Genomic DNA, 27489 nt, shown 5'->3' with positions numbered 1-27489 from the left:
ATTTGTGCAGCAAAGTGTATAACAATCGGCATTCGATACTGGAAAGTGCTCGACAGTTCTTCCATCATGATACGACATTGTTACAAATTCAAATGATCTTATGAACTTATATACATTATTGCAAGTTGTGGACGGTGCTTATGACTACTTATGTTTGTCAGAACTAACCTGCGTCGTGAACAAGGAATCAAATTCTCTAAAATTCTCTTTGTATCCCTTAGACTGCATTAATCTCGAGTTCCGTTCTGCATATTCCTAGACATTTGAGTAATATTATTCTTGTGGAATACCGATCTTTGACATGCATCCGTTAGTAAGTCTCTCGAAACGTGAAGATTCGGGTTAGACACAGTGCGGTCTTAACGGTTGTCGTAAGAAGCATCAAACTGGTGGTCAGACTCGCTCACTTGGTTTACGCAAATCCCATCTGTGTCTATCGATGTTTATTATGTCTGTCACTGGGTGGCTTGACCCAGACTGGATCTACATATAGTAGATGGAAAACCGAGTGCGGCGGTAAACAAACTAACAAACGAAAAGTAAAACCCCGACATTTGGGAAATGGTAACAACGATGTTAAAGCAGTCACAGGCTTTACAGGTGAAATACACCAAATTTTATTTAATTTTTTCTAACAATGACTTCACTGGAGATAACCACGTTCAATGCCAGGTTTCACGGTTGCCTTTACTTAACACTACTTGAAAGAATATACATACTCAAATATTCCATTCCAAATCAGTCAATGTTGGTTCGCTTTCGCACACCAGATAAAAGCAATAACACAGTCCCAAAATGTGATTAGGTAACAAAGAAGGTTTCTTTAATGGCAGGGGAATGAGATGTGTACATAGTTTGCAAAGACCATTCGCTCTGTATCAGTAGATATTCGTGATTGATGTGGTGTGGATGACCAATGATGAAGCTCAGCCCTTCACGTCCAGTATGGGAGGTTTCATGCTGCAACAAAAGAACAAACATTAAGTTGGCCACACGTGCATCCGACGATAGACTAACGACTAGTCTCTGAAATGAACATATTTTACTGAAAAGTGTTCATAGTAAAAGCAAAGTAATATAGTGAAATGGAGCCCTGAGACTTCCTTCATTTTTAGAAGCTTAGGAAAGCTTGGGCAATCTAGACTTGCCACATTTTCTATACTTGCATGGGCTTTCCTGCATGCATTTGCTTCAGGCCGAGGGTCTGTATGACAGACCGATCCGACGGTGGGGAAGCCTGGTGAGTGTGTGTGTGTGCGCGCGCACGTCCGTGTGTGTGTGCGCGCGCGTGCGTGCGTGCGTGAGTGAGTGTGTGTGAGTGAATGAGTGTGTGTGTGAGTGAATGAGTGAGTGTGTGTGTGTCGGGGAGGGGGAGGAGAAAGGGGAAATTGAATACTCTTATGTCTGTGACCTTGAAATACACACATTGTTTATTCCTCATTTGACTTTATTTAGCTATGAATGTATATATCCCCTATATCATCTTTGTAGAATATGAGAAATGAAATGACAATAAAATACCACATATGATCAAAACAAATATCTAAGAAAGGGAAACAGTGTTGTATCTGGCCTGCTTCGTATGGATTCTCCCCCATCCAGTTGCCCCTGTAAATCAACAGAGATCGTTATGACATATTTAGACATCACAGAACGTTTGTCATCAACGATTTTAGTGAACCTGTCACCACTCTAACGTTTGCCATCAATTATTTTGGTGAACCTTTCACCACCATAACGTTTGTCATCAACGATTTTAGTGAACCTGTCACCACTCTAACGTTTGCCATCAATTATTTTGGTGAACCTTTCACCACCATAACGTTTGTCATCAACGATTTTAGTGAACCTGTCACCACTCTAACGTTTGTCATCAATTATTTTAGTGAACCTTTCACCGCTCTAACGTTTTTCACCAATTATTTAGGTAACCTTTCACCCCGATAACGTATGTCATCAATTACTTACTGAACCTTTCACCTTATAATCTGGAGTGATCAATGAACATGTCATATTCAACCCGTCCCAGAATGGATTCTGACATAAATGAGCTTGCAACGTTTCTAGTGCACTGGAAAACTATATTGTCATCCCCAGTCTGTATGATCACTTTCAGGAATACCGGAAGGGTCTTTGTTTCAGATCTCAGAGGCCTGCAGAATAATGACCAGACGACTCATGTCCATCCACATTACAAGAGTAACATTCAAATATCTGATCTTCCTTAAACCCCAAAAAGATGATATATGGCAAACATGCGAATGGTAGTACTAGTTCTGATTTGTTGCTTCGTAGCCACGTCAGGCCTTAATTACTCCCTAACTAAACTGTTCTGAAACTAACAAACAAACAAATTAATTGCTCTTCAGTGGGATATTCAGATGTAAACATGAAATATTCAGAAAATTGTTGTTTACACATTCTCATTTATAAATATGTAACAGGCATGGTAGAACATGTAACACTGTGCCACGTTTCCATAGCTAATGCTGTCAAATGCAAGAAATTTACTCATGGTATTTGAGTGATTTAACTCCCATAATGTACATGCTTCATGGTTCTATGTGCAGTTGATAATTTAGGAAAATTGAATACAGATTTGTGGTTCGCATTGCGGTTATTACAGAAATCATTGTACTCACTTGGGATCGTAAAAACATACGAGGTAGTGAATGTTCTTTGCCCCAGGCATCTGGGGGATTGTACGGCACTTCCTTAGAGCACAGCCAACCTTCCTTGTTTCGGCCCAGACCACCTGAAATGTGTCAGAAACATAAACCAGATAAACGGTATGTTCATTCGGTCCATTTCATGTAACTAATGACGTGGGTATTGATGTAAAACACATCAAGTAGCAATCTGTGTTGATGTTTAACGCCTTCGAGCTAAGATAAATGGTTGACTTGATAACAGTGATGAATATTGAGCCGGTGTCACGATTATGGTTAGTGACAGAAAGGAAGGGCAAATGTTTGAATGGCATTCTTGATGAAATATCCAGCTGAAAATTGAAGTAACACGGCAATTAGATAAATTATCATTTGCAAACTATTGCATAAATGTTTCAGCTCTCAAACGTAAAAAATTCAGCGTATTCACTAATAAGGTAAATATTGGTACCAAAATTAGGTACTAAGATTAGGTACTAAGATTAGGTACAAATTATTGGTACTAAGATGTTGGTTACAGAACAGGAAAGGCAATCCCTGCTGATATGGAAGTCCAGTCACCTGGGGCCTCGTAAGTTAGACCAGGATGGGTATCATGCCATCATCACCCAACCAAAGTATATATATTTAGTCTCCTCAACGTCCATACAAGGCTGTTTGACTGTATGCATACTGAACACCAAAAGAAGCACAACTCTTTTTTTAAGTTTGTACATTGTTATATTATAGATGACATACACACGAACGCTTGTTTCTATGAGATTTCAGTTTTCTGAAACCTTTCTTTTGTTGTTCGGTATAGAATGCTGTTGCATGTTGTGAAATGGCGTCTTTGCAATTAATTGACAGGGACTGTCAAACACCTTGTCCGTGGATGTCATTCCTTGGCACAAACGGGATGTCGTAAACGACATGATGGCATGAGTCGTTGCGTTTACTACATGACATGTTCAGGGCAACATGGAAAATGGTGCTTTTAAACTTCTATAGAAAGGGCCAATACCAGTCTGAAAAGAGTTCCAGCCAACAAACCGCATCATATTCTTTTCGATAAGGCTAATGAATTTATTTATATCTTTGAATTTTCTGTCCCTTTTGACAGCAACGGAATTGGCAAGATTCAGGAAAAGCATGAAAAATATGCGGACCATGTCGTTGAATTTTTTTGTTTGCATTCGAAGTCGTCAGACTCCTCATTGCCCATGATTTGGTACCTCCTGATCTCTTGGCTCAAAATCAGGAGAGTGTCCAGGCTCTCCACCTGGGGCACAGCCCTTCTGACAATCTGAGTAATACAGAATGCTGCAGTGTTGGGAGTCTCCATACTCTTCCATATGTTCTTGGTGGGTTCGACTAGGCAGCGTTTCCTGGGAGAAGTTTCATTCGCTGTCTGGGCTGCGTATAGAGGAGGCAAGGGCCCAATGATAAGTCTTACCAGCCTCACTGTGCCAGGATCACTGGAACCCTCTCTGCTGCACATCTATCTTAATTTGTAAAACATAATTATAATAATTATAATAAAAACAGTTTAGGAAAACCAACCTGGGAGTAGTGGCAGCTGCCAGTGCTCATGCAGGAACCACTCCCGTAGTTAAACAGATCCACTTCATCCCACCATCCTTGAAAGCCATTCACCACGATCTCCTCCTCCGATTTCTGAGACATCTCTATGTACAGGTTTTCGCCAAACTCGGCAGTGGTGGTGTGTTTGAACTGACAGCGATCGGCCCATGCCTTCGCCTTCCTGGCAAGACGCTCGTCCCAAGTCTGTAGGCAGAAGGAATGAACAGTGAGAGAATAGTTTTTGCTTAATTTAGCAATATTCCAGCAGGGACACCAGATATGGTCTTCACACATTGTACCCATGTGGAGAATCCAACCTGTGTCTTCGGCGTGGCGAGCGATGGTTTCAGCCATGAGACTATTCTACCGAAGGTATGACGAAATGGTACCACCATTTATTGTGTGTTTATGTTAGCTACGTGACACACGAAATAAGGACACCAGTGACATGTGTAGGAGCATTATGCATTGTCAAGAATTAAGAATATTTCCCATGGATGCATGTCATCGACATAACTCAGAAAACAGGCCTAACTGAACATTGAACTTGGAAAACATTAAAACAGTAGATGCATATGTGTCTTGACATGAGCATGTGAGCGAGTGTTGCTTTTAGCAACACGAGAAATGGAGTTGATACATGTAAGGAATCAAGCCGGGAAATGAAGCGTGATCAGCTGGTGTTCTCAGCTCCAGGCTTCCTCAGTGCATGTTCGTGAAACAGTGAGTTGGTGAGCTTAGTGTATAGCTGCTGAAAACAGTAATTCCGTTATATGGCGACCTCTGAGGTTAATGAGGTAGGAACTCAAGAAATGGGGAAAACACCAAGGTACCTTCCCTCGCCCCTGGAGGATTGGTCTTCAGAAAAATGAAAGGTATATTGAAACCTGACTTGATAAAGTATCAAAACTTTCCCATCATTACCAACTTTTAGATCATGTTTGAAGAGTGGCCCCTATACATGTCATTTATACACTGGAATGGCAAATATGTTATACCAAGTTTGGAATTCCGTCAGCTCTTGGTTGCCCGGGGACACGACCATCGTTGAGTAGATGTCGCCCTTGGTTGTGTATCCTCACTATGAGGTTCTGTAGATTTGGTTTCATGACCCCACCTTGACATGCCACCGTCAAAACCGTGAGAACAGCCACTCCCAGGAAGCTCATCTGAGAGAGTATGTTAATACCATATAATAAATCAAGTGGCACACAGGCCCTACTAACCGTTTGATCACAGTTCAACATTCGATGCATTTTTTGTACTTTCAAAACGTTGTTTGACGAACATTACAAATTAGCAAATTTACCAATGACCTATTTTGACTTGCACAATGTCTGCCTGTGTTTTCCTTTAGTGAATGATTGACTTGCCTTTGCAAGTGTTTGGGACAGGTTCCACGCTCAGGACACGCTCACCTATTCGCGAACAGTTGTAACATTACATCACTACATGTTGTGATGAACACTTGAATAGACTGTGAGGTACATTTTAACGACAAAGGTAGTTGTCAAGCAACACAAGATTGTGTTTGTCAACAGACCAACACAATCGTCAAGCAACTTAAATAATCCTCAAGCAGCAAACACAACCCTTCAAACAACATATACAATCATCATTCAACAAACAAACACTCATGCGCCAAAATCGTTTCAATTTTTACCAATCAATGGAGTGTATATGAAGACTTATATTTCGCGTCTCGTCTCGTGGTAGCGTCAGTATTTCCCCGTCTTTAACAGGTAATATCACTTCCCGCCATCCGGTTTCGTGTACCGAATCCCGGAAGTTGATCGTTCATCTGTTTCGCCGTGAGACATAAACAACAACAGCCATGTCTAGACACGGAAATGAGATGGGGAATGACACAAAACAGGTCATTATCAAAATGATCAATGATGGTTATAGATCAGCCCATGGCAAAAGTATTATGCATCTATTCTTCTATTATTTGCAATTTTTTAAGAGATAATATATGAAACAGATGTCATTCTGGTAGACCTGTAAAGGTCACAGCAGAGGGCAGTAATCAAATTTCTAGGATCGTTAAATTTAATCGCCGGAAATCTTTGGAGGATACAACACATTTTAATTAGTCTGTGCCACAACATGTTTCCAAAAGAACTGTACATATTCACAGAAATGTTCATTCATTCGGATTTGTTCGACGGATCGTTTGCAAAAGGCTCGGAATACGTGAAGCCAACTGGAAAAAATGTGTGGCATGGTGTAGAGGAAAAATTCGTTGGACTGTTGAAAGGGAATGGAAAAGGTTCTACTTTACTGATGAAATGACTATTGCTGTTAAACCAGATGGAAGAGTTAAAGTGTGGCCAAAGCGATCAGAAAGATGGAGTGTCCTCCCTAGTCAGGGAATAGGGCGGTCTATGAAGTTGATGATGTGGGCTGTTTGGTGTTCGACGATGGAAATATGAACAGTGATAAGAATATCGATACACTTGACAATGTTTTGTGGCCTGTTGTGGTAAAGCATTTCCTTGACAAACCATGGTTGTTTCAAGATGATAATGCACCGATGCGTCGGTTCTGTGAGACTGAAACATATAAACGCAGGAATGACATTCATCAGCTACCGTGGTCAGCAAAGAGCCCAGATTTGAATCCAGTCGAAAATATTAACAATTTTCTACGAGGGAACTGGGAAACTTGAAGGAGTGTCCCCAGTCCGCGTGGGACGATCTGCCTCTTTTTTCACATTCAGAGACTAAAACACATGCAATCGTCACGCAATGAACACAATCATCAAGCAAACACAACCGTCTAGCCACAAACACATTGATCAAACGAAGTAGACACAATCGTGAAGCGACAAACACAAAATTCAGGCAACAGACGTAAACGTCAAGCAACAAACATGTTCAACACAAACACACACATCGTCAAGCAACAAAAACAATCGCCAAGCATCAAACACAATTGTCAAGCAACACACAATCTTCAAGCAGCAAACAATCACCAAGCAATACACACAATCGTCAAGCAACAAACACAATCATGTGAGTTGCGAATGATTCCTCTTGTCATAATTTTAAGTGTTTCTTGCATAAGCGTTTATCACTACAGTGGAATCTGTCAAGTACGGACTCTGTGTTATCCGGTTTTCTCCATAATCAGGTCCTGGCAGAACTGTTCTTAGTTTATCATTAAAGGTTGCTTTACAATCCCTGATCCTGTCCCAGGCCTCTCCGTAAAAGACTGATTGTACTTGATATTATATTTGTCCGCCCAGTCGGATCGGTTTCGGAAAATAATCACGATTTTTCTGCTTGCGTCTGTTTTTATTTATGCCAATAGCTTTCGTCAAACGCTTCAGAAGCTTTTGTACTGGTTTCCATATTCGCTATTTAGAAAACGTTATTTTGTTAAGATTGCATTCACAATACATGAAATCAGTTCCAATGCGGATTCTCCAACTGCAATGTTTACAGGGTCACGTTTCTCTATGAGCAACCATTCTGAGCTACAAAGAAACGGAAAAGGAGTAATACTTTCTTTTGATCTGTCTATCAAATGAATACATCCGAGAATTAGTAACTTTGTTTCATGTAAGTTCTTAATATGTACGGCTCAATGTAAAGAGCCGTTATCTTCGACAAATAAATATACGTGTACTCCGAAACAATAAGCGTTGCTTGATCATCATCCCATATTAGAACGACAACTTCGAAATTCTGTTCTGATATTCAGGTTCCTGATCGTCAATAGCCAGTTTCTTACTGGTATTAAATGCAATTAGAGAAACAAGGATTCGTTTTCTTAATGGAGAGAAACGTATTTTTAACGTATGTTAAGAAATACTTTGCGATATATTTTATTTTCAGAAGTGTTAAATTTGCTGTTGTCCCAGTATGGCAAGGTCATACCAATGACATTTTTCATTTTCGGACCAGAGTTTTAGAAGTAACGAGCGAATACCGTAACCACCGTACCAATCAAAAGAAAATACACGTACTTTCTTACCTTGATGACAGTCGTTTCTACGTCACCAACACAGACAGTAACGTGGAGATAAATGAAGTCGCTATTTAAACACACTGCTTAATTGAATAATTAGAAAAAATGTCTTCTAAACATCCAACGATTATCCAGATAACAGCTGTTATAATGTGGGCAATTACAAACGGCTATCGCAATTCTACGTGTTTGATATTAACGTATACGAATTCGCTCCAATTTTAAGTGACTCTGCGGACACCATTGCCCACAAGTTGTGACAGCGCGTTGTCCCTAATGAGTATATGGAATGTGTGCGAGGGGGATATATGAATATCTGCATAATAATAACGACTTCAGCTTTAGGAAGGTAACACTGGCTCAGGAAACAGTCACGTTACAGTTAACTGTTACAATGTAGGTGTGTGAAATGAAGCTTTATCACAACTGTGAATACCGTAGATGTTTGTAGTTTAGGGGCGCGCTCTTCTTTAGTACCAGGCGGTGGAGTAACTTTTTCATTAAAGTGTTCGCTCGTCCTACGTTCGGTTACATAGGTACAATGTGTGAATCACATTTCTCCTCTTCACCTTCGTGATTTTTGTGGATTATTTCAAAATGCGGAATAAAACTAAACTCATTTTCTCGTCCATGTTCCAGCTTCACCACTTCAGTCTGCAAATAATCGTATCTGGACCAGACGATGAAGTGATTCACATAATCCATCTATGAAAATACTAATTTGGAAAGGGTGGAGGTTATATATAGTACTATAGGTTTTTACATCATAAAGTCGACATGGCGATTTTGGGGTTACGACTGCAGAGTCAATCGTTGTTAACATGTATGACTCACCTCATGAACAAGTCAACCCTTTGTAAGTCAAGGCCAAAGACGTTGACATGAACATTGACAACAACGAATGGAAAATTGCTCCCAACTTATATATTATTCAAAACGGGAACACCTGTTTAGCAGCTCAGTCAATGTCGGATTAACCACAGGATTAAACAACAGCTCTCCACAGAGAAATACCTGCATAGTCACACATACAACCTGAGCAGCTTGTCGAGATTTTGGGGGGAGTTCCTATACACATGCATGCATGCATACATGCATACATACATACATACATACATACATACATACATACATACATACATACATACATACATACATACATACATGTGTACTGACTGAAAGAGTTATGCCATTACTTACAGAAGGACTCAGTGAATGGTGTGTGTTGTTTCTTCTTTTTTGTTGTTTTGTATCTGTGTAGTGTAATGATTTCCTTCCATGTTTCAATGTTTAAGTGTCTGCAGAATCGTAGACAATGATTTTGTGTCGCCGCCGTGATATTGCTCAAAGAGCGGCGTGGAACCATCCTCACTCATTTGCGAGAATGAGTCCCTTCAGCAGTATGTCGGATATACACCTGTTACTTCACTCCATAATCGCAGGCTGAATTAATCCGATAATGTACAGATTTCATGTAAACACTTCATTTGTTGAGATCGGGAGTGCTGAGTGAGTGAGTGTGGTTCAACGCCGCTTTGAACGCTATATTCCTGTTACGTCAGCATACCTAGTGTAAGAGAAAAGTGATGTAGGTCTTGATCATTCACGTGCATGATGTAACCCAAGATCACAGTTTCTGTGATGACAAAACTGGAACATAACTGGCGCGAACTGGGACCCGAACCAACCATTGGACAGTCATGGGCTGACCAAGGGAAGCAACCCTGTACATGTGTCAAACGTGTCCCTGAGTGGACACATGAGTTGGGTTTGATTAACATAACAGTCAGCATTGTTTGTGTTTGCTACTTTTGCAATCACTTTGCTTTATTTAAACACTTCGAACAGGCAACATCCGGTTGAAAGTCGTTCATTAGTATCCATCCTACGAAGCCGTTATTTCGCTGTAAATAAAAAAACACACAACCATTACCCGATGCCAATACACACACATATAAAATTAGAATTAAACATGATGTGGATGCAGTATTTTCTTTGTGCGTTACCTCACTTTTGGGCGAACGATAACCAAAGGTATTTAACTGGGCATGCATTCAACCACTTTGTATAGTCAGCTTTTCCAGAATTCAACACGACTTTCGCCAAGCCGAGAAATGTGTCGTTTATCACAAATAACTTTTGTGAAGGTATCACAGTTGTCGAATTTCAAAATGTTGGCATTTACCTGGTTCGTAAGCTTCCTCGCCGATCCAGTTACCCCTGGAGCATGAAGTAAAATACAGCATTACCGTGCGTGACTACAATGCAGGGGCCCTTTTAAGGTGCAACATGTCAAACTCTGTTTTGGATTGACCGATTTTCATAAAATAGTAGGTTTAGAATGCTTTGATCACGATTTAAAATTTGTGACCAATAATATTACGTATATGCTCATCACAAAAAATATTTTGGGAAGGTCAAAGGTCAGATTTTAAGAGAATGGGCATTTGATGAGAAATTTACCAAAATTATGTTTTTGTCTGATTCAGCTTTGTCATATATATGTTGAAGATCACATACATATATATATATATATAATTTGTCGATCGCTCAGAAGTGTGAAGAATGCTTTGAAGATTAGCGGAACGTGTATTAACAACACAGTGGATTGTGGTTAATATCATTCTCAGGTTAAAAAGTTCGCTAAATCGGTACGCTCGTTATACCGGCATATTTTACCGATCACAACTCATGCCGGTTTAATGCGCTTCCACTGTATACCTTTGGTTGGTGCTATGTGCATGAAACTCATTATAAGGAAACAAAAATTTTTACTTTGTATTTTGATCAGCAAAAGTAAAGTTCCATGCTGTACACAGAGTCAACGATACCAAATCTGTCGAAATTACAGTGGGACTATCGTTAAATCACTCCACATAACAGAAACGTACTAAACGTTAAAGTTTATTCCAGATATCTTTTGTTGCTTATCACACAAGTAAGCAAAAATGATCACCTGATCACATGCAGTGGAGGCTGTCTAAACCCGCACTCATCGGGACTGAAGATATAATCCGGTCTAGACAACATATCGGATTGTAGAGCTGGTGATAAATGTACATGCCACGGGCGGGACTGATATTTTATGCTGGTGTTGACAATGTGCCGGATTGCACAAATGCCGGTTTTGACAGCTTCCACTGTACATATGATCCCTAATAAGACCGCACTGGTTCCTGAAGATCAATTTTGATCTGACATTTGTCAACCTGTTGGAATGATTAATGAATAAATGCATAGTCAGTCTCATGATATGGATTGTTGCAGGGCTGGGACGGGTAACCAGGACACCCAAGACGGGTGGATAATAAGTAGCAACCGAGTACCTGTCTAAAACCCTGACCCGTTATGCTAATGTGGCTAATAGATTAAATAATGTAATATGTTAAATTTCCTTTCATGAATAAAATGTTGCATTATGATTGAAGATGTACGCCCTTTTGACCAATGTGTCATATCTTTTACAATGTACTAATGATTGCCAATGTAAAATATATCGGGAAAACAAAGTCGTAATATTTTACATTAAAAACAGAAAGAATCGCGCCAGATAATAATAGAAATAAGTAGGTTTCTGTTATGTAGTGTGATTTTCATGACAATCCAACTGTATCTTCTTTATTTGGTATCGTTGACACTATGTAAAGCATGGAGCACTTGCTGTTGAACAGACATTATATTATGTTGCTGCCTTAAATACAAAATACAAACTTCTGTTGTCATTTCATGGGTTTTCATGAATACAATGCCATCTAAGGGAATGTATGATCTTCAAGTGATATAGCTAAATCAGAAAAAAACACAATTTGGGAAAAGTTACCAGGTCCTTTCATTTGTAAAGCATAACTCACATTTTCTCATCAAATGTCCTTCCTATAAAAAAATTGACCTTACAAAATATTTTGCGATGAGCAAAACACATTCATTCATTCATATATAATTTTATTCTCCACAAAATTAAATATGATCTGAGCACTCCAACACTGCTATTTTGATGGAAATCAGTCAGTCCAAACCAGACTTATCAAATTAAACCATCTAGCTATCGATTAAAATGTTGCGTTACTGACATGACATGTGCACCATAGCAGGGCCCTTGCATGGTAGTCACGCAAACTAGCTGAGAACAAACGGCATGAAAGTAAAGCTAAATCACTCCTGATTGTGAAAACTCACATCCCATTCGGCCTCCAAAACAGCACCACATTCTCACCATTTCTTGGCTTCTGGCCACTAGACAATATGGCCGATGTTGAAGCGAGTGGTAGTCCACGGCAACAGGTCTTGAGCACAATCGGTATGGAGGCGGTTGTGTCATGATGAGATGGGTGTCATTCATAACCGGCCAACAGATTGATTATACTAAATAGACTTCTGATTGGCCAGCGATATTTTGCGTAGTTCCATTCAGTGGAATTATTTCAGAAATTTTAAACAGCATGATGGCAATGCCAGACCACGTCGTGACAAGGTCCGTACAGTACACTGGCCCGACATATTCTAGCATCTGTGAGATGTCCTCGGGCGGAGACCATAAATCAAGCAAGAAGCACTTGACAGGACTCAGCTTGGGATTGCTGTTCAGGCGGAATGGTGGTCTTCAGCATACTAGGCTATCATCCGAGAACTCAACCATGTGCCATCAGGAGACTTGTTCAGACACTATTCGCCATTCCAACTATTTCATCCGTTCCTTTCTGGGAGTAGTATAAACATTATCGGACATGCACCATTACTAATGCTAAAATAATTAGAATTGCGTGAAGCAGTCACTTTCTGTAGGCTGTGTTATAATGACTGTTTTCATGTAATGGCTACCCAGTGGGTCACTGTTTGCACAAAGGAAAACACTGAAATGTCTGGGTCCTGAAACACCACAGACAGGCAGGCAATTTAATGGACAAGTACTTACTTGGGATCGTAGTAACACACCAAAAACCAGACGTCGTTGAAACCTCGGAACTGTGGGATGTAGGGGCAGTTTTTCAGAGCACAGCCAAGTTCTTGAGTCTCCTCCCAAACAACCTGGATGATAAATCCAGTATTTTGAAGTTACACCGATAAGAGTATCATAAGTAATACCGTTAAAACCATTTTCAGGTCACAGGAATCTTGAACATTTTGTTACTAAATGACCATCAATTGCAAGTAGTGATGATGCGAGGTATTAGCAAAAATGTGTTTATCTTGCCATTCCTTTTTTGGTATCCGGAATGACATAGTAATTATTCACCTGAAAAAAAACAAAAACACAAAAAAACAAACCCAAAACAACAACAACAACAGAAACCACAACAAAACAGCAAAACCAAAACAACAAAATAAACCCCACAAAAAACAAAACAAAAAATACGCTAAAAGCGCAGAGACAATAGATCTCGGAGTTTTACCTTGATGACTGGGTCTGATTAGGCAATATTTTCCATATTTCTATAACTTTTCAAATATTCGCCAAACAGCATGTTAGTGACACCCGTATGGCGCTCTTTGAACTCATCATACAGAGAGCATGCACTCTTGTACATCAAGAGCTGTGCCATCAAAGACTGGAGCTGAGATGCTGACAATTGAAATTTTGAACTCATCTCTGTTGTTACAGTCTAGTGGAAACTTTTTGTCATCCTAAATATAAATTGGAATGCGCAATTGTTTCAAAACCAGTGTCTTTCACAAATTTAGTATGGTGGTATTCGCCTATGAACTGACTAGATGAGATGAGCGTCCTGGTAAGAAGAAACGGAATGGTGTTGTTGCACACGTCGCACTGAGCTACATCCGCGACTGCCAAGTATGTATTGGAACACTTGCCAGGAGGATAATGAATTCATATGGATTACCCACGTGGTCACGATTACAGGTAATCATCTAGACAACACATTGTATCCATTTGTGACTCATTAGCCGGCGCTCAACACAAGTTCGGCATACTGGGGTACTTGAAGAATACAGAAGAAGAGGGAAACGAACTGTGAAGGCACTTGACTTTGCAAATAGGAAAGCAACTTCCACTTTGAAGGCAGTTGATCTCGAAACTTAGTTGTAATAAGCTATCTAGCACGCATTTTGTTGCAGTATGTAATTCATATTTGCAGTAGAAAGCCGCTGTGGGAAGTAGATAACAGAACACTTGCTTTCTATCAAAACGAGATAAATGTTACCTTTGAGGAGTTATTGTATGAAACCAATATTTCCTGTACTCTGCCAGACACTTTGTTTCACATTGTTCTTTTAACCAACGTGCAGGTATTCGTCATGTTGCAAATGAAACTGTTCACGTAAATATACTGACATCTGTCAACTGATGACTACGACAACGTAGACCGACTTTGTACTCAGTCCGCCACCCGCTTGATGCTGTTTCGTTCGTATTAATGTCAACATCTGAATGCCTTTTATTCGATGAACAAAACAACCTGTGCGCCATAACTTGTATAAACCACAAATGCCCTGAGGAAATGCCACTTCATATCAAGAGGTATCCTTGAAAAACCTGTGCGATGAACAGGTACAGTTTCAACCATCAAATATATTAGTACATCAAATAAAAGAATTTGAAATCTGAGCATGAATGTGTTTATGAATCGACATCAGACATGTGTTCCCAAAATGTTGAAGTTGGCTCGCATCTGTAATATAGGATGAGTTTGTGTTATATGTGTACATGGTTTCCACATAAATAGGACACGTAAGAAAGATATCGCGGATTCCCAGCAATACCTGTGAGTAATGACAACTCTGGGTGGGATTGCATTCCCTGTCTCTGAAGCGGAATGTGTCAACCTCGTTCCACCAGGCATGGAAACCTCTACTGATGACCTCTGCCTCAGATCGGGATGACTTCTCAATGTACAGGTTCTCGCCGTACTTTGGCCTTGATGAGTGCTTGAACTGACATGTGTTTGCATGTCTCTGGGCTGCTTTTGCTAACTTCTCGTTCCATCTCTGCAACAAATATTATTTGTGGAACAATCTGATTTATCAACGACACCAGTGATGGTATGCCCAAATACGTACAGGAATGTACTTAGGCATCATTTCGTACATCAAATATACATGTGATTTTGACATGTCTTCAGTTATAAATGATTCAATGTTCCTGAGCTGTAAATTACTGACGATTTCGTAAAGTGATAGTGGTTAAAGAAAATACATACACTTAATCTAATCAGAATGATTTTGAAAAGCTTTGTGAAATGTCGTATGAGGTGACAGTAGTTTCAGCTACTCACGAGAAAGGGAATGTGTTCCGCTTCAGGTTCGTCAGGGACGACACCCTCGTTCAGCATCTGGCGTCCCTCATTGTGAAGTTGAAGGATGATGTTTTGATTTTGTGGTTTCATTACACTCGCCATGGAGACGCCAAAGACGCCCAGAAAAACCACGCTCCACATGACTGTGATATTGGAAGATCTGAGAACGTCATGAAAACAGATATCTTAAATTTGACGGTTGTGATATTACAGTTAATTTTAGTCTGTCATACAAACGCTGAAACATATACACTCAATGCAGCGGGGCAATTCTTGGGTGTGGGACAAGTCTATTATATGTTATTTCAATTTTATAACGTTTTCCTGTAAAATATGTCCATGCCTGAGATTAGGCATTAGTCTGCATATAATTACATTAGTCTTTCAGTTGTCAATATTACAGCTCGGAAACACCGAAATCGAAAGTATCTGTTATGGAACCAGACTTTTCATATTATTGACACAATTTTCAAGCATTGTTACCACAAGGTTCTCATTAACCGGTTTCTCGGAATGCCTGAGGTTGCTTGTATGAATCGACGCGTCACTATATCGTTCAAATTTCTATAGAGGGACGTGAATTTTTTCTATTTTGGCCATGTGAATAATTTCAGTCAACCGTCTTGCGCCATTAGTTTGATCAACTGTAGTCACCTTGGAATTTGTAAGAACTCTTGTTACACCATACGGGTATATATGGCGGTTTTCTCGTAAAACTCGTTTCTCGTAAGCGAATCTGGACCAGAAAATATATAGTTTGACATCATGACATTAGCACAATTAATCTGCACTTTGGATAAAGTGGACAATACGTTCAAGCAAGGCTACGAATATAGTTACATTTGTTCTATATTTTTATTTATTGACAGGTTACGTTGTATCAGATGATTACTCCACAAAATGGAAATGCTATGATATTGATTATTCAGTACCAGTCCACACTGTACGCGGTAAAGTGAGAAACTACTCAATTAATTTTGTGGCGAAAAGCAACTTTGAGATGAAAGGTAAAATATATGTCTTAGAATAACACTCTACAATTCACCAGTCAGCCATAGCACTCAGATTCTCCAGTTGACATTAAGCTTTCATGACACCAGGTGTCTGCCTTTATGATTATCAATCTCCTTCACATAGCCTCATACCACTAGCAGAATTTTAAAATAGGTGCTACATGAAGTAGAAAGGTGCCCAGAATGAGACGCAACTCTCGAAGGCTTACGGACAAACTTTGCTACATCAAGAGTTATCTCGCCTGGTGTAGCAGATGGCTTCCTTTGTTGAAATATATGAAATGTTGGCATATCTGACAGGATAAGAGAAAAGAAAGCCGGTTCTAGATGATTTTGAAATGGATGTGTGTCTAATGCAAAAGAGTAGACGTGACATTCCTCTGTCCATAGTTCATATATCTTTGAAGAATATTCAGGAGTTGGGATAGAACACAACACATGACCAGGGGGCCAAAGAAAAGCCTTGAGAATATCAGAAATATGATGGTTAATAGAGGAAGTCCCCAGTATGTAATGAAATCCTTAGGCAGCAATTACAAAGACTTAACTGGGTGAAACAGGCGAAAATCCATCAACGTTAAGGTAAGTTGCACAAAAAGAAGTTTCAACTGGTATAGGGTTCACAATAATCAAGATTGGGGTAATATTATCTGTCCTGATGAAAGTTCTAGCGGGCTTTTCGTCCAAATTGAGCAACGGTTACCGTCAAACCTATCTAACAACGCCCAAAACATAGTCCATATTGGGTAGGGGATATCATCACTTGGAGTATTTTTTCCCTGGAAATATGACGAAGGAACGCTGTTCACATCATAAATGGCCACCTCTTCCAACGTCCCCGAACAGTGTATAATGATAACTGGATTTTCCAACAATTTTCCAACGATTTTCCGACGACACAAAATACACCGCGAGCTAAATAAACAGTGGTTGTTGGACGAAACTGGTATGTAGAGGATATTTGCCGAAAGAACCTTCTCAATAATTTCCGGGAATACTATAGTAATGCGAACGTCTGTTACTTTTGTATGTTTCTTCTGAAATGAAATGGTAAGAATAATGTTGAATTTGAAGTCAGCCACGTAAACATGGGGATAAATTGATAGCACTATGTACCATGTACTATGTTTTAGACTGCATGAAAATGAAAGGAACGTTTATAGAATGAACTGCGATTCCAGATTCCAACTTCATCTTCAATTAGAACAGAACAGTGTAAACAGAAGGAAAGTTTTATATTTTAGGGACCCATTCAAACGATATTTGATTGCTCATGTAAGCAAATGTACATACTTGATTAAAAGTATATTTGCTACGCGGTTATACGAGGTTATGGTGACAAAAGCAAACAGAAAAAAACATTGAAGAACATCCATTTCTAACGTATCAGTGGACATGGTAAAGCTGCAAATATACCGCATAAAAACACAGTTACCTTTACCTCAGTGTTGGTTTGGTTCTTGGTTGACAGGAGCATGAGAAGGAAAAAAACCAAATCTACAAAGTGGTATGATAGCATCATTTTAACGAAACAGATTTTTTTATACATCAAAATGAGACAGGAAATGATAATGGTAATGATCATGAAGTTATATACAGCATCTGCCTCGAAAACGTATTTTATCAACGACGCTTACGAAGTGAGTAGGAAACGCCTCTGAGAGGGATATTGTGAAAAGATGAGTTTTGGGGGCTTTTGGACAGCTCTTTTTGTTTTTACAACAGTTACTGATTTCTCTGATAATGATAGGGAGGCGTTTCCTCAGTAATGGGGCCGTGCAATCTGATATGCAGTACCCTGAAAGATCAAATGTGTCCCTTTGCTAAATACCGCAGATGAACCACTTGACGTCCAAAAGTTGCGATTGTAACCTATTGGATGATATCATCGGCTGAGAACAGGACAGGACATCCTGATCACGTTTACTTCTGCCATGTAGCAAATTTGCACCTAGTCCTGGCTAGGTGTAAATTTACGTATGTGTTTAAAATTTGCATATTAGCAAATGCGTTCATACAACCGAAATTACTCACATAAGTATATTCACATGTGTGTAAAGTATACTCATACGAGCAAATGTGTTTGTATGAGACGAAGTCATTCAGTTATCATGGTTGAGGCTATTAGTGTTGATTGACTGGTTATGTAGACTTATTCAAGCCACCAAAGGAAACTGTACATCAAAATATATATTGGAACTGTATGTCTTTAGATAGAAATATAAACAGTAATTAGCGAATAAAATAGAACAGTGAACATGCTGCTCTGTCGCCTTCTTTTGAACTCATTTTCTCTCTGTTAAGGGTAAACCTTTCGTTGTTATATTTTCAGATTTATGGAGATTTTTAACAATTATCTTTGACTTATGTGGCTAACATTTTCCTCTGAATATAGACATCCAATGTTTTCTTCATAAATTCCAGTTTGACATTCAAAGATATGTCTACTAGTTATGGTATAAAACTCCTTAAAAATTCCAATGTGTATTTAAAGAAATGTTCAGTCTTCGATAATTTCTTTTCAGTAATAACGTAAATGGTCAAACAAAATATTTTACTGTATGAAAATCGTAATATCAAATTTGTGTTGGAAGTAACAGTCATCTAGTCACTTTTCCCGTTGTCATACCTAAATTGTACATTGGTAAACACAGAAACCACTTGACTGGCATTTTGGGCCATGGTTTTCTGTCTGTCATGAATTGAGCTCTTGAAATGATCATCAGTTAATCATCATTTATGACCCTGTAATCAATATAGTGCATAGGAAAATCTAATAATCAATAACATATTAAACTTTTAAAACAGTGTGATATTTTATTCATTTTTGCTGTTCAAATAAAATTCTGAAATGATTTTTCTCTGTAAATCAAGGAATCCTGCGCACTAAGCTCGTATCTTTTACTTTTACTGTGATTGAAAAAAAAGTTAGGTCTATTACTTACAAAATTACACAAATTTAAATAATTTATTATTTAGATTGTTTTAAAAGACAGAACTGTCTCTGTTTTTCACCGGGTTAAACCGTTTATCACTACGCAAACGAATGTCCATTATATCAAAGTTCAAAAATGAAATTTGTGAGAAACAGGGTTGTTCCTGATGAGTCAGAAATTGTAACGTGGAAGCTCTTAACTCAACTAAACGAAAAAATTGTAAAAATTGCAGTTGTGTCACACTGTCCATAGGTGAGTCAACGAGACTGATCTAAAACGGTTTACATATATTGGAAATACATTAATTCCCAAAAGCTCCCGTTCACAGTTGAGTTGTTATGTGAAATAATGCTAATGGTGTTAAGAATTTTTGAGACGTCCAGAAAAATCTACGGTCCACATCATTGTGATATTGGAGGACCTGTTAACGCCATGAAATTGGATTTCTAAACTTTCACTGTTCTTGAATTACGGTCGAACAAGTGAATTAATACTTCAGTTATCAATATATCAATATTCTAACTCGGACACGCCGAAATTGAAACTATCAATCCTGTCCTAGAAGAATAACTGCACAAATCAAATCTGAGAAAACAACGGTGAAGTCATTCAACTGAACAAAGATGTACAGTTGTGTCACTCTGTCCATAGGTAGATGTATCAACAAGATGATCTGAAAACGATTTAAATAATCTAATGTCAATAAATTCTCAAATGTTCCTTCTGTGCACAGTTCAGTTGTTAAGTTAAACAGTGCTAATAGTGTTAACAGTTTGCAACAGTTGCCAAATTTGTGCCTTGTCGAAAGAGACAATGTTCTTACCTCGAGGGATCTGAATCCACTACTAAAAGACTTGGGTGGGCCTGTCTGTTGAAGTCTTCCTTATATCAGTATATCATTAATGAAAATGTATTCATGTTCATTAACTATACAGATGTTTATTGATAAATACTTGATCATATTATGACATGCTTTGATGAGTGAGTTATTATTTAACGTCACATCGACACACGCTTTGATATTTAGGGTGCTGATTATTATAATGTTACGTATTAGGTGTATATGTGTCTTATCAAAGAATATTACGAGCAATCAAGGTCTGTGTTTATTTACTGCTTGGGAGTAGTTAGGCCAAACGCCTGGACTAGGCTGGATGTGAATAACTATTCTATTTCCTATCTGATGTTCGCATTTGAACTCTTTGAACTTTGAACATCTGAATTTTTGCACACCTACACTGTCCCAATCACACCCAACGTACCGTACCATACCTTTCATCTAAAACATGGTGAATTCAGAAAAAAAATATTTTAAAAAATTGCTTAGGCTTTACGATGACAATAAATGCCAGTCGTGGTTTACGATGAATTCGTCAAGTTCTTTTTGGAATGACATTGGAAAATACTTGATATAATCTCTCAGCGTTGCAGATAAAAGCGGCCAACCATCAATATCATAAAGAAGTGGCCTCGTAACGTGTTTTCCAAAGGAAAACAAACCGAATTAGTTTTCTAAAAAATTGGCATCTATTTCTCTTTCAGTCATATATAAAATTGCCTTCATTGTCACTTCCCACAGAATTATACACGAAGACCGGAAAGGATGTATGCCTGGCCGATACATTGTAGAAACAACCAGTATGATATGATTCAACACACGGGTGATCATCAGATTCCTGGCCTATTCCCCACGGTAGACTTTGAAAAAGCATTCGATACACTTAAATGGAATTATATTAAAAAAAAAACAACCCAAAGGAATTGCTGTCCTTTTTCGGGTTTGTAGATTCAATATAATGAGGGATGAATACTTTCTATACTGGAATAGACGCATGCATTGTAGTTAGCGGTTTTGGATCAAAATTGTATAATTAACCAGAGGGTGTCGTCGGGGAGACCACTTTTCTCCTTACATGTTTCTCCTTTGTGTAGAAATCTTAGCAATGCATACAAATGTATCCTAATTGGAAAATCATGAATAACTCCTTCCTCAGGGACGAGTGATCTCGTCACTGTATGGCTGGTATAATGCCAGTGTTATGTAAAGTTCATCTCAAATCAAAACAAATAACTCTGATACCATGTCTCGATCAGTTTGGCTTAATGATAACCTACTAGTGGGAAAGAAACGAATCTTACAATCTTAAACTTTACTAAACATAGAAGATATGTGTCAGTGTTATTGACCAGACCATCCGGATGCCCCTCCAAGTGGCTTACTCCATGCTCTAAATCGATGCGTTGCGACTGATCGTCAATGGCTGTAAGACGAGAATGATGTAGACACTGTAGGAATCGTCTTTGGCCATGTTTACGGATGAGTCTAGAATGACTTTGAACTTCCTTGAGAGTTGTGGTCGCGAAGAAATGAACGCTACGCCAACATCAACGTGATACCATACGATTGATTTGGAGGTTGGTCACTTATGGTGAATGAACTTGGCGGTGCGCTTCAGGAAGAATGGAACAGACAAACCCCACCCACCCACCCCCACCCCCACCCAAAGGATCATTTGGAGACTCATACGCACTATGACTCGTCGTCTGAATAAATGTCTGATCCTTCGTGGTGGAATAGCACACTGCCGGACAAAAATCTATTGAATCTATGTAAAGTTTGAAACAGGTGATGTTGTTTCACTGGTTTATGAGGTGGGTCAATCAGTGGATGCCTCCAAAAATCATTGGAAATCACACCTTACAACTTAGGACCTTACAGGTTCTCTGACTTGGTTGTCACGTGTCATCGTATCCCCGTTACGTAGATTGATTCCTGTTATTAATCTGGACCAGACCAGATTTTTTTGCAGACAGACGCCATATAGCTGGAATATTGATGGGTGCAGCATGACCTAAACTCACTCATACATTCAAGTTCAATACCAAACATGATAATGTAATTCAGATATGAGCTGTTAATTACATTAATGACATACAATATATAATGACAGAATAATTGCCAATGGGATAAAAATATTAACTAAAAATCCTGTCATGTGCCAAGAAGAACGTACATGACATACTTGTCTAACGGACTGGTGATGTTGGATGCTGCATGGTGCATAATTGTGAAGCTAATATATGATTATGCATTAGAAAGATGACCACTTAGCATTCCAATCCCGGCTACTGCCTAGTAACACAATACATGTCATGTCTTCAAAAAAGCTGTATAAGATCTATTTGAGCTCACATTACCAATAATCCGACTTCCATTTCATACCTAGGGAAACTGTTGACCGAAAACCGCTCACATACTAAGGATCCACTAAACGTGGTTGCGTTGTAGCCGAGAGGTAAAAGCGTTCGCTTGTCACTTTGAAAACCCGAGTTCATTTGCTGAAATGAGTATACTGTGTGAATCTAATTTCTGGTGTTCCTCCCTCGTAATATTGCTGGTATGTTACTACCAGTGTTATTCACCCACTTTACTTCACTGATTGTGGGTTCAAAAACCCGATAATGTTCACAGGCACCACGCCACAGTTAATATAACAACCAGAGTTGTTTTAGACAATATGCCGTAGTTTAGCAGGACCCTTCACATCTAATTGAGGAAACTGGACTTCACAAAACGTCCACTAATGTGTTTCATAATTTTAATGGATCTGTGTTCATATGATTGCATTCTTCAATGCAATTAACTTGTTACACTTTATCCTTTCGTGTCTTACAAAGGGGCAAGCTCTTTCTACCAAGAGTCTTGCTCAAAGCTTTCTGAGTCACGCCTGCAAACCGTATTTGTGTTTTTAGATAGTACGCATCAATAGCCATTTATCGAAAACATGGCATTCATGAAGTTGCCAATGATAATGTTGTAGATACTTTTTACTGCTGGGCGATATGGAAATGCGTTGACCTAGCGATGTACAATATATAATATAGACTCGTAGAGGGAAGACTCTCTGGACAACAAGGTCAGCCTCTGGGTCTTTTCCTGCTCGGGACAGGTCAGTGTGCAAACTGCATCAAAACGTAACCATGCGATATAAGTTATGCATGTATTTTACATCTTGGCAGTGACTGCTCAGCTATAGCACAAACACTGTATTTTAAAAAATTCTTTTACTATATCTCCGGATTACGTGTTTCTGGCATTTATGTCCATCCGTCAGTAACCCATGCTTTTTGTAAGAGTCGACAAACGGGATGTTGTGACCAGGTTCGCTGACTTGGTTGACACGAGTCATGGGTTCCCCATTACACAGATCGATGCTCATGCTGTTGATCAGTGGATTGTCAAGACTCGATTGTTTACGGATCGCTGCATATAGCTGGAATATTACTGTGTGTGGTGTAAAACGTAACTCACTCACTTTGGAATAGCCCCATATACAGTCTTAGACGTTTTCTATTTCAGGTTCTTAGTGGGTTCGACTAATCAGCACGAAACACTTGTCCTCATTGGAAGGAGGTGTTAGAGAGTCATGAGAAGAAATTGTATGATTTTTTATCTAACGAAGAAACATGGGCGCTTACTTGACGACGGGATGGTTGATGAACTCCCCGAAAACCCGAGTTCGATTCCCCTCCACTTACAAATCCAATGTTCGGTTCCAATCAGTTGAGCTTGTGAATTATGTAAATACAAGGTAATAATGATGCAAAATGTTCTCTGTCGTAGATCGATGCTCATGCTGTTAATCACCTATCTTGTCTGGTCCAGACTCGTTTATTTAAAGACTGTCGCCATATAGGTGGGTTATGGTTAAGTGCAGTGTGAAACCAACCAACCAAATCAACCATCAGTCGGAACGTATAAGTAATTAACGGTAATATGTTTGTCAGCTAGATTGATTGACGCCTGCCACATTTCATGAAACAGCTTCTTTTTGGTTAATATTTCATATAATTATGTACACACAATATGTCGAGAAGTAATACATTAAACATTAGGATACGTGATTATATCTCTTTGTCGTCCTGCATAATAACATGGTATAGCATTGGCATTGGAATACATGCATAACTGAACCTCTGAGCATAACTGAGTTGAGATAACATAGTGTGGATAACATAGCTGAGATAACATAGTGGAGATAATTGCAATGACATTACAGCTGTCTCAGATCAATAAGTAAATTTGGGTTTTGAATATCAGAACTTACAGAAGCTGGAGATACGCTGCCTCATTCCTCTCACACGAAAACAGAAACGACCAAACATTATACTTGTACAATAGTGCCTATATCAAGAAAGCACATAAAAGGAACATAGGACATAGAAAACGAAACATCGTTTGATAGGTGGTGTGAGTCTAAAGAAGTCACAAATTTTGATGGTTTGAAACAGTTAGACTGAACGTAACGCGGCGAGCGATGTTAAGTGTAGGTGAGTCTTGACGACGAGACAGACAGGTGTAGATAACTCCAGTATATCCGTGTGTGTCCTTGAATGTGAGCAGGAGTGGCATGACGCCCTTTAAAATCTTGTTAAAGGGAGCATCCTCGCTTCCTCAAAGGGGTGGTGGGGATAGCCTAGCGGTTAAAGCGTTCGCTCGTGACGCCGAAGACGCGGGTTCGATTCCCCACATGGGTACAATGTGTGAAGCCCATTTTCTGCTGTCCCCCGCCGTGATGTTGCTGGAATATTGCTAAAAGCGGCGTAAAACTAAACTCACTTTCTCCCTTGTATCTCAAAAGTAAACATTCAAATCCGGAAATGTTGGAAAATTGCTCGACGTGATTACTGGGAAATTCAAATCATCCATTTTGTCATATAGGTTAGTTGTTGTTTTAGCACGAACACTTGTACTGTTACTGAGGTAATCATGGTGACTGCGTCGTTAGATGGTCTATAATACTTTATACGTTTATCTCGTTGTACCCATGGCTCGTTATACGCAAATGGCCGGGCCAAACATATATTTACATCTGGAAACATGAATCTTATTTTACTCCGTACTCAGAATAATGTCAGCCATATGATGGCGGTATATATGTTCGAATTAGGATATAGTGACATGAATCACACGTCAACGAGTCTGATCCGGTGAAAATTCGGGTTAGACCTGTTCTTCAATAACTCATGCTTATCGTAAGATGCAACTAACGGGAACGGGTGGTCAGGCTTGCTGACTTGGTTGACACATGTCATCGTATCCCAGTTGCGTAGATCGATGCTCATGCTTTTGATCACTGGGTTGTCTAATACAGACAGCCACGTATATGCACGCATGCACGTCGTCATATGAGCGAAATACTATTTAGTGTGACGTTAAACCCCAATTTATCTCACCTCTTTAAGTGGCATTCAAAAACTGATATGATGAATAGCAACATGGACTGATATCACTTGCTTGATAACGGAACCGAAACGTCGATTCTATGAAACAAGCAGTTCAATCCATAACATTTGTCTCGACTAACTACTTGTTCTTAAGAGCGTACAGTCAGCATTTCCTGGATAATTATCCAGAGATAAAGTGAGTTCGTCACTAGTCTCTTCCAGTTCAATTATGCACATGGTAAGTGATCAGAATATTGTCAGATCCATAATTACTAATAATTCCTGTACTTAGGAAACAATTTAGATGCCATGAATACGTACGTTACATTTCGTACCAAAACCAGTGCACACACTCTGGTCGAATAGTACAATTATTAAGCTATAGTATGTTTGAACTGAAATGGTACCGACAAATTTCACTTTGAGCGAAAAAGTAAATTGAATAAAATTAATTTAAGAATGTGAATCTTCATAATTCTACCTTGACAATTGCACATTTAAACCTCAGAGTTATAATCTAGTTTGGATGAAAGTTGTTTTACAACGATCAAAGTTTCAAATCGCTTAAGTTGCTTGTATAACAAGGGATTATGCACATTAAATGCAGCACCGAGAACAAGCTAAGTTAACGCTGCGCTTCCCTCCTTGTAATACCGATTTGAAACTAGGATCGTCTCCTAAACACCTTTTAACCTAAATTGAATAAAATTCTGAGATTTAAATGTTCAGTTGGCAAACTAGAATGATAAGGGTTGACAACGTTAATTTCATTATATTTGTTTTACTTTTTTGTTTAAAGTGAAATTCATCGGTAAGTTTCCATTGCAAACAGACTGTGAGTGTTTCTGAAGGATAACGCAGATAGTAAACATCTTTATTGAAATGTGTGCGACGTTTCGATGTAGTGCTTGAAACTATTCCTACCATTATAACTTCTAGAAATGCCTCTCAAACAATAATTTCTGGACCAAATATCTAAATGAATGTCAAAATCCAATATTGGAATCAGTTTCAAACGGCAATGAAATAGACGTGTCTGTGTCATGTCTGAGGCACCGGGAACCTTGAACTTGATGAAACAAAGGTGTCATTACACTTACATTACTGCAGTACCTATGTTTTACCACTGTAGGACAGGAATAATAATAATTATCAAATAGGATTACATTGAATTACACGTATTAATCTGAACTGGTCTTATAGTAACAAGCTTATGTGCATTCGCATATAGATTGTTCGTCCTTAGTGGATCGGATGGTGATGTTTGCTGACCTTGTTGATTGTATGCCTCGAGATGTTTCTCATGATAATGTTAATCATATTCGCTAAACTCCATTCACCTACGTGGATGCTCGTAGAGCTAACAGTTAGATCATTATTACCCCTGATAACACGAATGATTGGTTATCCGACTTGGGTATGTTCAGTTTGGATGTTAGTAGCAGCAGGATTCCACCAACATGGTGGCGATCGTTTAATCAACGAGTGGAGTTAACGGCAACTGGAATACGATGACGTGACAACTACGTCTGACCACCCGATCCCGATACTCGCCCCTCACTATAAGCATGGTTGCTTAAGAACAAATTAATCCGGATCTTCGTGGGGGTTATCTACAAACTGCCATTATGTAATTTAACGCTGCTGGCTGTGTTGTAATTCACAACAGAATAATCTGATGTTATTTTAGTTGTGCGTGACGTTTCTGTGTAATTATCATCATATATTAATTTGTAGACAATGTATCTAAATCATGCTCTAGAAGATGCCACTTGTAACAGTGCTAGTGGTCTTCGAGTTGTTACAAAGGCATTCACAAAACAGCGAGCTGGCATTTGAGAAGCGCCCCGAGAAC

The 27489-nt window shown here is 39.0% G+C and overlaps 2 protein-coding genes across 3 annotated transcripts; both read right to left on the bottom strand.

Moving 5' to 3' along the window:
• Positions 1-796: 796 nt before the first annotated feature.
• On the bottom strand, positions 797-8255 carry LOC137291719 (GLIPR1-like protein 1). 2 transcript variants are annotated; one of them, XM_067823181.1, is made up of 6 exons: positions 8206-8255; positions 5231-5401; positions 4212-4436; positions 2643-2755; positions 1574-1608; positions 797-960 (listed from the first exon to the last, which is right to left on the bottom strand). In XM_067823181.1, the coding sequence occupies exons 2-6, from the start codon at positions 5399-5401 to the stop codon at positions 956-958; spliced, it is 549 nt and encodes a 182-aa protein (XP_067679282.1). In that variant the 5' UTR covers positions 8206-8255; the 3' UTR covers positions 797-955. The 2 variants fall into 2 exon arrangements, with proteins under 2 accessions (XP_067679282.1, XP_067679281.1); XM_067823180.1 differs by having other exon boundaries at positions 8214-8248.
• A 1742-nt stretch (positions 8256-9997) lies between these two features.
• On the bottom strand, positions 9998-20242 carry LOC137291700 (uncharacterized). Its single transcript, XM_067823139.1, has 6 exons — positions 20230-20242; positions 15437-15617; positions 14925-15149; positions 13120-13232; positions 10393-10427; positions 9998-10111 (listed from the first exon to the last, which is right to left on the bottom strand). Exons 2-6 carry the CDS (start codon positions 15596-15598, stop codon positions 10104-10106), a joined length of 543 nt encoding a protein of 180 aa, XP_067679240.1. The 5' UTR covers positions 15599-15617; positions 20230-20242; the 3' UTR covers positions 9998-10103.
• Between the last annotated feature and the right edge of the window lie 7247 nt (positions 20243-27489).

Source organism: Haliotis asinina, chromosome 7, assembly GCF_037392515.1.
Source record: "Haliotis asinina isolate JCU_RB_2024 chromosome 7, JCU_Hal_asi_v2, whole genome shotgun sequence".
Classification (NCBI taxonomy): domain Eukaryota; kingdom Metazoa; phylum Mollusca; class Gastropoda; order Lepetellida; family Haliotidae; genus Haliotis; species Haliotis asinina.
This window is presented reverse-complemented; position numbering and strand designations above follow the sequence as displayed.

Coding starts and splice junctions, on each gene's coding strand:
- LOC137291719 (XM_067823181.1), bottom strand. CDS start 5,401: ATGAGCTTCCTGGGAGTGGCTGTTCTCACGGTTTTGACGGTGGCATGT. Junction 2,756..4,211: donor GCAGCTGCCACTACTCCCAG/GTTGGTTTTCCT, acceptor GACACATTTCAG/GTGGTCTGGGCCGAAACAAG. Junction 1,609..2,642: donor GTATGTTTTTACGATCCCAA/GTGAGTACAATG, acceptor GTTGATTTACAG/GGGCAACTGGATGGGGGAGA.
- LOC137291700 (XM_067823139.1), bottom strand. CDS start 15,598: ATGTGGAGCGTGGTTTTTCTGGGCGTCTTTGGCGTCTCCATGGCGAGT. Junction 15,150..15,436: donor CGGAACACATTCCCTTTCTC/GTGAGTAGCTGA, acceptor TATTTGTTGCAG/AGATGGAACGAGAAGTTAGC. Junction 10,428..13,119: donor GTGTGTTACTACGATCCCAA/GTAAGTACTTGT, acceptor TTCATGCTCCAG/GGGTAACTGGATCGGCGAGG.